The following is an 11,122-nucleotide window of genomic DNA, read 5'->3' as shown; positions in this document are numbered from 1 at the left end:
TCTAAACTCAAATAGCCTGGTCACACACAAAAGATGTGACAAAGAAAACTACCAAGGTCAGTGAAAGAAAGAGAAAAAGAAAGAAAGAAAGAAAGCTGAAAAAGAAAGAGAAAGAAAACGGTGCATGTGAGAAGAAGAAGAAGAAAGAAACTTAGAAGGAGGAAGAAGAAGAGAACAGGACAAGAAGAAGAAGAGAGAGGGTAAAATGTATGTGTCATACGCATTTTAGGTATTGTAGGTCTATGTACGTATCTAGGAATGTATGTCTGTCCTTATGTATGTATACATGTGTATCTACCTATGTATAGATGGCTGTACGTACGTATGTACACCTATGTATGTATGTCTATGTGCGTATGTATATCTCTATGCATAGATGTCTAGGTGTGAATATGGATAATAAGTATGTACGTATGAATGTGCGTACGTCTATGTCCATGGATGTGTGTCGATGTATGTCTGTCTCAGCCTATGTATTGTATGTGTATGTGTATGTGTATGTATGTCTGTCTCAGCCTATGTATTGTATATGTATGTGTATGTATGTATCACGCCTATGTATATATGTCTATGTATATGTGTCTACCTAAGTATATCTATGTATGACTACGTATGCTTTTCTCTTTATGCATGTATGTCTATGTGTGTATGTATGCACGTCCACCTCTGTCTACCTACGTATCTCTAAATGTATGTCTAAATGTATGTCCATATATATATATATATACATCCACATACAATAGATATATATATGTGTGTATATGTGTTACCTTGTTGTTGTAAGGCATCAATAAGCTGAGGGTGAAGTTGCGCCTCATCCTCCATTGACAAAACTTTCTCACTTATCAGCTCCTTTGAAAAGAAGAAAAGAGAAAAGAAAAAGAAAAAAGAGAAAGAAAGCTTATCACGTATCTCTTCACCTCTACGCTTTCGTCTCTCCAGCATAAACAGATGAATTAGCTTGTATACGTCCGTTCATAGCAATGTGTATGTGTATGTACACCTAAGCAGACATACTCTTTGTCAAGGAAACAAACAGATATCTTCTACTTGCACAACAACAAGCAGTCAAATGAGCTACGTCAAAGGCTCTCTCTCCTTCATACGTAGACAATTATAGACATACATATATATATATATATATGTATAAATGTTTGATGTGTATAGATATATATGTATGTATGTATGTCTATGTTTCTCTACGTATGAAGGAGAGAGAGCCTTTGGCGTAGCTCATTTGGCTTCACCTAGTAGACTGCTTCTTGTTACCCTACACGTCCTACTACTACTAGTAGTAGCTAGACATGTCTTTCCTTTGCAGAGAGGACCTCTACGTGTGTATACACACACATATATAGATAAGCATGTGTCGAGGTATCTGGATGAAAAGCTACATATACATATGCACTCACCTCCGACTTCATATATACATATACATAGATAGAGATATAGAGCGAGAGAGACCGATAGAGACATAGGTATATCGGTCTCTCTCTATAGATACGTAGAGGTATAGATAGAGAGATAGATATACATGAATACCCACCTCCAACTTCACAGGCATATACATCAAAATAGATACAGAGACACATATAGATCTACATACACAGATACGCAGACATATATATATATATATATGTGTATATGTCCGCATGCATGCGTGAGTAGATAGATAAGATAGTGAGTGCAGTCTGAGAGATGTCGACCTATTACAACGTTAGAGCAGATGAGAGGCTACGTGAAGAACGACGTTCTTGTGAATCTCTCCGCTTTTCTCTTTTTCGGCTGAAGAAAAGTCTAGTTGTCTTTGATACATCGAAGATCTTCCGAACTTCCATCTTTGGAATCTCCTCGCAACGGAGGATGAAGAGAAGAAGAAGAAGAGACTGTTCAATGAGATCGGCATTCTTCTTCATAAACAAGCAGACGACATACAGTGCAAAATGGAGATTTAAGCAGATAGAGACATATATATATATATATGTACAGAGATCTCACTCCTTTTTCTTTCTGTTAAGAGAGAGATAGAAGGGAGGAAGCAAGAGAGAAGCATTTTTTTTTCCAAGTGTACGTACACTTCTTTTTTTTGTTGAGAAAGAGACGAAGAAGACGCATCCCTTCTTTCAGGTGTATATACACTTCTCTCGTTGACTTAGGAAAGAGACAACACGCAACGTCTTTCTGAGGTGTATGTACACTTCAGTTTTCTTACCTCATCAGCAAATCGACTCACAGCCTCTCGAACCATAGATGTCTCTAAACAACGAAAACACCAATCACTCACACACACATAGATACACATGGATTCTGTATATGCACATATATATATATATACATGGACAATACATACTCATATACATATATAGATAGATATATAGATATATATATGTATATACAGAATACACAGAAGTTTGTATATATATATGTACATAACACTTTGCAGAATAATACACTTCAGTTTCTCTATATAGACGTGGAAAAGATTCACATAGAGGAGCATGCATTCAATGGATGAATATTCATGAATGGACTTGCATATCTCTAGACGTACGATCACCTCTCGGCACGGAGTTAGTTGAAGACACTTGTTTATATCTGCGGAGGTGTACCTCCATGGCTATACCCCCCTGTTTAGTCTCACGAAGCGAATATACATACATAGATACATACATTTGCCTATATATATATATGTAGATTCCTAGAATATCTAGGGCACCTTCCTGAAAGGAGAGAAGACACACGTAGACGTACATACATAGATACAGAAATACATACATACATACATTTACATGCATCCATAAATACATACATATTCATACATGCATGATGCATAGACTGAGACATACATACAAATTTACAGACATATCTGCAGACAGAGACACATAGATATATAAACGCATATCCATACATAAGTACGCTCGGCGGGTGATATGTATCATGGACGGCTAGGAAGGAGTCTGCGACTGCGTCCAGGTATATATCTACATACCTATAGGTAAGGTAAGAGAGGATGAGGTAGGCATATGACTAGAGGTGCTTCTATAGACATGATGAGGAAGAAAGATCATATGCATGCTTGACTTATAATGGCAAGAAGTCTCGATACACAAGAGAGGGATATACTTCATGTCTTATTCTCTTTCAAAAGATATACATCGATGCAGACACGCAAAAAGATCAATACACAAGGGAGGAAATACAACAGATGCACATACATATATGTGGATGCATGTATGTGTGTATGTATCTGTATACGTATTCTGTATAGCTATAGATAGATTTAAATACATATGTATCTATATATACATATCACCATACACGTATACATATCAGCATATGTATATGCTGGTGGAGCTACATGAATTGCACGGCAGAGCTTGAGTGTACATACACCTCACGCTATCGTATTTTTCATCTTTTTTGCGCGAAGGTGCGAAGAGAACGTTTTTTCTTCTTCTTTCATCTCTCTGTGAAGACTTCTACCATGTCAAGACTTTGATCTATAAGGAACATTTTGGCATACCTTCGTTCGAGAAATTTAAAGGAGTGAGGGTCTGTTGTCTCCTAGTCGGCTTTTCTAAAGAATTCTCTGAATGACCTCGTCGCTCTTCTTCTGTGCTATCAGGCGATGAAGATATCGACATCTCTTGTTGTTTTGCATGACTTCCTTCGGGGAGGGAGCTCTCAGAGGCAAGGTTCTCTTCTTTCGATGTCTCTTCAGAGTTTTCTTTCCTTGGATTAGAAGAAGAAGAAGAGAAAAGGCGGGGAGAGAAAGATGAAGAAGAGTTGAGAAGAGAGAGGAACGGCGAGCATCTTGGCACGGATGGTGTACGATGAGGGGGTGTACATACACCTAACCGGTATGAGTGACGACGGGAGAAGTACGAAGAGGAGAAGTGCAAAGAAGAAGAAGAAGAAGATGAGGAAGAAGAAGAAAGAGTGTTGAAAGAAACAAGGGCAGTTTTGGAGGTGCTTATTGGGGTTTTTTCTTTAGTGAAAGGAAGGGAAAAGATCTGATAAGAAGACATCGAGGTGTTGTCTCCTTTACCTCCTTCATTGGAATGTCGAGGATGTTCGGGTGTACGTACACCTCGAAAAGAACGGGACGTTCTGAGAAGGTGAGTTTTCCCTTTCATCATGGCCGCTCTTGAAAGAAATCCATCCATACAAACAACGGGAGACAAGTTTCTCTTCTGTCTCTCCTTTTGTCACCTCTCTTCTTGAATGACAATAAGATTAGCTTGGGGAAGAACTCAACATCTTTCCGCCTGTCTATCTACCTATTTATGTATCTATTTGTCTATCTATCTTTCTATCTATCGACTCGACCAGTTATCTCTTTCCTCTCCATCCGAGAGAAACGAAGATGACAAGCAGAAGAAGTAGCACACGAATAAGAAGAAGAAAACGAAGAGGTCGATAGGTGCCCCTCCGTGTGAGGTGGAGAGAGAAGAAAAGAGAAGAAGGAAAGTTGGTCGGACTTGTTGCGATCGCCAAGCTCGATAAAGCAGCCTCTTCACATAGTTATCCCCAAACTCTTGCCAAGTCTGTCTTTTCCCGTTTTGCTTTGTGGAAAGAGTTATTTCGGTCGTAAAGAAGAGAAAGAAGAAAAAGAGAAAAAGGGGGGGAAAAAGAAAGACCCTCAAAACATTAGTGTCTCGGAGGGTAAGCAAGGTTAAGTGTGTGAATGAGGAGGGAGTTAGTTACAAAGACCTACTCCTTGGTAAAGGCTTCAATCACTAGGAAAAGAAAAAAGAATGAAAGAAAGAAGAAAGAGATAAGAAAGAGACGAGAAAGAAAGAAAGAGACAAGAAAAGAAGAAAGAAAGGAAGAATGAAGGAGAAAAGATAGCGAAGTATCGACAGCGCTTGTTTCTCTCGCTCGCTCTCTCTCCCTCTTTTGAACTTTCTTTCCGGAGTATCAAGGAAACTTTCTCTCTGCTTCAAGAGAGACAAAAAAGTAATGAAAAGAAAGAAGAAGGAAAAAGAACAGAAGAAAGGAGATCGATTAGAGATAACCTCTTGCCTCACTAGGGCTTGGGTTCTCTTCTCTTTTCTACTTTCTTGTCTTTCTTCTTCTTTTCTTCATGCATCTCCTGCCTGCCTATCTCTCTATGTCTCTCTATCCTTCGTCTTGTGTACGATAGATAGAAGAGTTTGCTTTCACGTCTCTCAGGAGAATGGGGCGTATGTGCAGTACAGTTCATTGGAGAAGGAGAGGAGTACCGAAGATCATGACGAATGAAGAGAAACAGATGCTGGTAATTTTTCCTACTCTTCTCTTGTCTACCCTTCTCCAAAAAGAGAGGGACGAAAAGAAAAGAAAGATAGTCGATTCATGTCTGTCTGCATCGATGTATATGTATGGCTGTGTGAATGTGTATCTCTTGGTGAATATCTATGCATGTATGTGGAAAGAGTTTCTCCGTGTATGTTTGTGTATATGTATGCATGAATGTGCGAATCAGTAACTATGTGCGTGTGCTTATGTATGCATATATATATATATGTATATATATGCATATATATGTGTATATATGTATGTATGAATATGTATGAAGAAGTAGATGCCTTCTTGACTCGGAGAAATGAGCGTCTACGGTTTCTTTGAATAAGGGCAGAGGGGCCTTAGAGAAGAGAATTTTCACTTCCAAAACGTCTTCCTTTCTTCTCATTTTCACTTGAACCAGAATGAGAGACGTTGATTCCCCAGAGAGAGATATTTCTGGATGGAAGGAAGAGCTTTGCCCTTGCTTCATTCATTGGGCTTTCTTCTTCTCTCATCAGAATGAAAGTTATGTGTAAATAGAAAGAAGTTTGCTGCTGTATTCTCTTCGAGACACATATCTTCTATCCCTCTATTTGTAGGCAAGGTGTTTGAAGCCCGTCTTTCCATACATACAGCCATCCCCCCTAGTGCGAGAAGCCTTTTCTACTTACACCTGGCTCTTCCCTAATCTCTCTCGTTACTTCCTTCTTTCCTTATGTACTTCTTCTTCTACTACGCCTGACCTCTCCTCCTGGAGAAATGAACAGGAAAGTAATAGTGTCAAAGAGAGAAATGCTGACTAGAAGAATAAGAAGAAGAAGACTCATCCTAGTAGAAGAAGGAGGAGGAGTCATGGCTCTATGAGGATTCGTGCAGTAGGAGTAATAGTAGTAGTAGTACTAGGTTCATAAGCATTTGTACAGGTAGAATCATGGCCCTATAATAGTAGGAGTAGAAGTAGGAGTAGAAGTAGGAGTAGGTGGAGTGATACTACTACATGTAGACGTAGAGAACTTAGAGGGGAGGCTACTCGCCTGCATGACTCCTAGTAACCTCGGACTATCTCTCGTAGACGTGACGGATGCATGTTGAGATGTTTATGAAACAAGAAGAGATAGATAGATAGTCAGATAAAGACACGTAGACAGACTAAAGAGAGGCTGAAGAGAGATACACAGATCAAAGAGAGGTTAGAGTGAAGATAGATAGATAACTCGAAGTAAAAAAGACGACTCGCAACGCTATCTTCCCCGTGCGGAGGGTGCAATTGAAGACACACCGATCTTGACTCTCTAGGACCATCCGGCCACACCCCGTTAGTCAGGAGTAGTAGCGGAGTGTCTTTTGTCCGACATCTTTTAAGAAAAATTGCTTGCATGCGGGCATGCATGCGTTCTGCATGCATGAGATGACTTCTTTCTGCTGTGTGAGTAAGAAACTAGATTTATCTTCTTGTGTCAAAGTATTGAACAAGGTTTTCTTCCCGGTCTCTTCTTTTCTTTCAGTTCTTTCGCCTTTCTGACGTGTCTCTTTTTCCTCTTTTTCTCTTTTCGACTGCTCTAGAGAGACTTCAAGAATGTAGCCCAGAGAAGAAGTGGATTTCTTTCCCTGTTTCGCCATCTTGATCGTCTTTTATCTCATGCTAGCGATCGAAGATGTCCCCATTTTCATGATGTATCTCTTTCTCTGTTTCTTCTCTCGCGAATCCTATTCAGAAGTCTTCCAGTTATTACACTGTCAGACAAGAAAGTTTGAGGACGCTCTTCTCTTCTCTCTTCTTTTCTTTTCTCGATTCGATTGTCTTCTCCTTCTTATTCCGGTCTCTTCGATCTCTCTATATACGTGTTCATTGGCATGAAAAGTAGTCGTTTTGTCTCTGTTCCTCCTTACTGGCTAAACTGTCTGTTTCTATCTTTCTCCGTTTCTCTCCTTTCCTGTCATGTCTTTTCTCTTTTCCTGCTGTATCTCTCTCTCTCTGTCTCTCTAAAGAAAGAAGACGGAAAACGTTTTTCTTTGGCCGCCCTTCTTATTCTTGCTTTTCTTTATATTTTTCTTTTCTTCCTTTGAGGTGCTTTCAGCAACTGCAGCAGAAGTCGCAGGAGCATTATCTTCTGTTAGAAGACATACTGGATGAGGTGTATATACACCGCAAACGAGGATGTCGTTATCGACGTTTCTTTTACGTCCTAAAACTGCATGCGCGTCTTTTTCTCTTCCTCAACGCGCGGCCCCTCCAAAACCGAAAAAGCCGTCTGCTGCAAAGAAGAAAGTTAAAAAGTAATTCCTCTTTTTCTCCATCTTCTTCTCTTCATCTTTTCTCTCTCGGTATCTCAAAGGCGCTTCTACATATCACTCTCTTCATCCTTACTTGCCTTATCCTTCGAATACTTTGGATACGCCATAGAGCCCGAATATGTACAGAGCTACGATAGAGAGAGACACCACACAAAAGAAAGGAGAACGCCTGTCTATAGATAAATACCTGCTGATGAGTGATCTGTACAAAAAAGAGCATACGTCTTCTCTTCCTTTCATGTCCTTCCGACTGGAAAGCGGAGTCACCTTTACATTTGCTGTCTTCACTTCAAGTGTCCCTACTTAGCATAAATCAATAGAAAGAGAGGGAGAGAGATATAGCTTACAAGTTCAGACATCTTTCTTCTTCTTTTTCATTGTCTTTCTCTTCTCGTGTCTTTTCTCTTCTCAGAGAAGGCGGTGGGTTGCCTCAGCATTTAACGAGATATCTCCCGTTCGTTCCCACATCTTTAGTCCACGAAACAACGTCTTTTCTTCATGATCCAAATAAGCTGAGATCTCTTCTTTCTCTCATCTACTCTCCTAATAAGGATGTTCCTAGATCCTCCTCCGAAAAAGATTCTTCTTCCTCTTCCTCTTCTTCCTCTGTTTCTCTACAAGACCGTTTAGAATACCAGATGGAGCTGGAAGAATATCTCACTGTCAAAGAAGTATGAAACGCTCCAGTCTTCATTCTCCTCTCTGTGCTTCCTCTCTTCCTCTTGAATGTCTCTTTCTCTATCTCCGTATATATATATATATACAAATATGTATATGTGGCGCAATAGGTCTATGCCTCCGTAGTCAAATACGTATGTAAGGCTACAGGTAGAATATATATGTCCATATATATATATATATATGAAAGTATGTATATGGTTTTTTGTATATAGGGCGGTGTGGTGATGCATGTTGGCTTGCATGCTAGTGGCGAGAGATGGAAGGAACACCCCGAGCGCGTCACCCTCAGTCCTCATATGTGCACGGCATACATGGCTCATGGTACGCATGCAAAGAATCTATCTCTCTGTATACATAGAAAGATGGAGATGATTAAGAGGTTCCTGAGGAGAAGAACGTTGTTTTGTCTCTTCTTAGTTTGACTAGCTACGCCATCGATGTGCACGCAGCGGCGATATGAACCTATATGAAGGAGGCCTGATACACCTTGGAAGATAGCTCTTCTTGTCCTTGTTGCCTTATCTTTTCCTTTCTTTCTTTTCTTTTCTTGTTCTTTTAGCACCACACTGCTTTCTATCGACGACATGAGAGTAACGCCTCAGCATCGATGTGGAGGGCCATCGAAGCCCTGCCGGCAGATCTCTATGAGGAAGCCGTCCAAAGCGTGACTTATGAACCTCCCTATGTAAATGAGCCACCTCCTGCTCCCTCATCCCCCTCTTCTTCTCCTTTCTCTCAGCAGGCTGCGGAGTCTGCAACTCTAGGAAAGAAGAAGATAGATTCGGCTGAATCTTCTCAACAGCAAAGCCGAGGAGATGGAAAGACACCGTCTCTCTCTTTTAAGACAGGGAGTGTAGATACACCTGAGAACGAGGTGATGGATGAAGAGGAGAAGGATCAACATGGAAAGAAAGATGATCGTACACCCGACTACTTCTTAGAGAGATTTCACTTCCCAAGAGCTCTGATGTTTCATGAAATGTATGGAAAGCAAATCTTCGATTCTCTAGATCAAACAGAACGAAGAAAGCTACAGGTATAGAAGGAAATCTGTCTTGTTTATCAGCTCGTCTGAGAAGTGTCTAAAGAGAATAAGAAGAACAAGGCGTCGTCCTATCTTAGCTCTGAGGCCTTGGCTTTTCTTTGTTACTTCGAACAAACGATGAACACCATAGTGAGGGGATAAGAAAAGGCGAAGAGAAACAAGAATCGACCCAGCCGCGAGAGAATCGATATCTTCTCGAGTTCTATAGATAAGATGAAGATAGGTAAAACTCACATTTGGTGAATGACTCTGTGGTCGAGATTGAGAGAGAAGAAAGAGATAAAAGATAAAAATCCATCCTGTTTCAAGAGAACTGAGGATAGAGAGATCGGTGCATTCTAAGAAGAAAATTCATCTTTCTCTACGGATGAAAGGCTTCTTTGAGATCTATTGTAGAGAGGCGAAAGATAGAGACTGTATAGGGTAGGACAAGGATGTAAGGTCAGGTGTCCACCCTGGTAAGTGAAAAGAAGACTTCTGTGTCACTCGTTTCAAGCAGGAGTAGAAGGAAGTAGTAGTAGTGGACTAGACTTTCTTGGTTGCTTGTTGAGTTCTAAAGTATAGAGAATAGTAGAAGAAGAAAGAAGAAATGGCACTAAGCGGGAAGGTCCTCTCTCTCTCTTTCAAGAGTAGTCGAAGAAGAACAGGTTGCAGCTGCATCAGACTTTCTTGTGCTTTCTGTTTACTTGTTCGGAGAATACTAGATGAAGAATGAGTAGCGAGTGAAATGTGTCTTTTCCATTTGACGTTCTTCTTGATGTGAATCAATGGATGTCTCTGATTTACAGGTGTATATGAACTTGATGCACATACGTTATCCGCATGCAGAATTAAAGAAAGAGAAACCGGAGTTGTTTTGGCTACCTGAAAGACAGGTTCTAAGTCGACAGCGTGAAGGGTCCCAACAGAAGCGAAAAGCCGCTAAGTAAAATGTTGTCAAGAGAAGACGGGAGAAAAGAAGGAAGGCTGCGGGGAGATGTAATGAGTTTGTGTTGTTTCTATTGTCGAAAACGATGTCATCTCCATGTTTTCTATGGATGCCTTTTCGTCAAGCTGTTTTCTCGCTGATAGCAAGATCATGGTGGAATGAATTTTTCCGCAAGTGCGACAAAACAGAGAGGTCAGCTCCTAGGGGAAGTCTTTGTGAAGGAGATATGCACAGTTCTGAGAAAGAGAAAGACATAGATAGAGAAAAAAAAAGAAGTAAGAGAGAAAGACTTCCCGAAGGTCTGGTGGTGGTGTGTGTTTAAGCGGATTACCAGCTGGTGGGACGCCCGCTCCGTGCCCGACTATAAGACCAGCGCTTTGCAACACAAAGAATGATACACAGGCGAGAGAGAGATTTGAGACTTCTCTTTGGATTCCTCCGACGAAAAAATCTCTCTATAGAGAGAGCACCAGAACAATCAGCGTGAAGAAACACAAAGCAGATGATCAACGAGGAGGAAGCCGAGAGAGAACCTGGGAACAGCCGATGATGTCGGCTAGAAAAGTGCAGTGAAACCTCCATGAATACACAGGTGAACATCTCTGTTATGCCTGTAGGAGGCAGTGGTGGTGTGGCAAGGTAGCCCAGCGGGAGTGTTCAGTAGCTTCGTACGACTGGAGTGGTCGATATGGCATAGTACTGCCTCTCCGCTGGGGAGGCGGCAATGAGATCGCGTCTCTTCCGGGGTCGAATGGAAGCTGAGGTTGAGAGCGAAAAAGAACAAAAGATCTTCTCTTAGAGAGAGAGAAAAAGAGCCTAAGTTACTTTGTGCGGAAGAGCTCGCCGTTCATTGGCATTGTTATTTTGCCTTTGGTAACGTGAACAATAAGTGTTCTCCACGCAGC

The 11,122-nt window shown here is 40.9% G+C and overlaps 2 protein-coding genes across 2 annotated transcripts; one reads left to right on the top strand and one right to left on the bottom strand.

Moving 5' to 3' along the window:
- Positions 1-776: 776 nt before the first annotated feature.
- CSUI_005481 (uncharacterized protein) lies at positions 777-5,004 on the bottom strand (the record flags this gene model as incomplete). Its single annotated transcript, XM_068065657.1, has 3 exons — positions 3,524-5,004; positions 2,213-2,256; positions 777-852 (listed from the first exon to the last, which is right to left on the bottom strand). Coding segments are annotated over exons 1-3 (762 nt in total), but the record flags the coding sequence as incomplete, so codon positions are not given.
- A 1,738-nt stretch (positions 5,005-6,742) lies between these two features.
- CSUI_005480 (uncharacterized protein) lies at positions 6,743-11,120 on the top strand. Its single transcript, XM_068065656.1, has 4 exons — positions 6,743-7,545; positions 7,976-8,234; positions 8,804-9,280; positions 10,078-11,120. The coding sequence occupies exons 1-4, from the start codon at positions 7,427-7,429 to the stop codon at positions 10,216-10,218; spliced, it is 996 nt and encodes a 331-aa protein (XP_067922366.1). The 5' UTR covers positions 6,743-7,426; the 3' UTR covers positions 10,219-11,120.
- The last annotated feature ends 2 nt before the right edge of the window (positions 11,121-11,122 follow it).

The sequence above is a fragment of the Cystoisospora suis genome (assembly GCF_002600585.1).
Source record: "Cystoisospora suis strain Wien I chromosome Unknown contig_2657, whole genome shotgun sequence".
In the NCBI taxonomy this organism is placed as follows: Eukaryota; Apicomplexa; class Conoidasida; order Eucoccidiorida; family Sarcocystidae; genus Cystoisospora; species Cystoisospora suis.
The sequence above is the reverse complement of the archived record's forward strand: the minus strand, read 5'-3'. Positions and strand labels throughout refer to the sequence as shown.

Bases quoted from the DNA above. Each gene is read 5' to 3' on its own strand.
- CSUI_005480 (XM_068065656.1), top strand. From the start codon at position 7,427: ATGTCGTTATCGACGTTTCTTTTACGTCCTAAAACTGCATGCGCGTCT. The intron at 7,546-7,975 runs GTAATTCCTCTT...TTCTCTTCTCAG, and splicing joins GCAAAGAAGAAAGTTAAAAA to AGAAGGCGGTGGGTTGCCTC. The intron at 9,281-10,077 runs GTATAGAAGGAA...TCTGATTTACAG, and splicing joins CAGAACGAAGAAAGCTACAG to GTGTATATGAACTTGATGCA.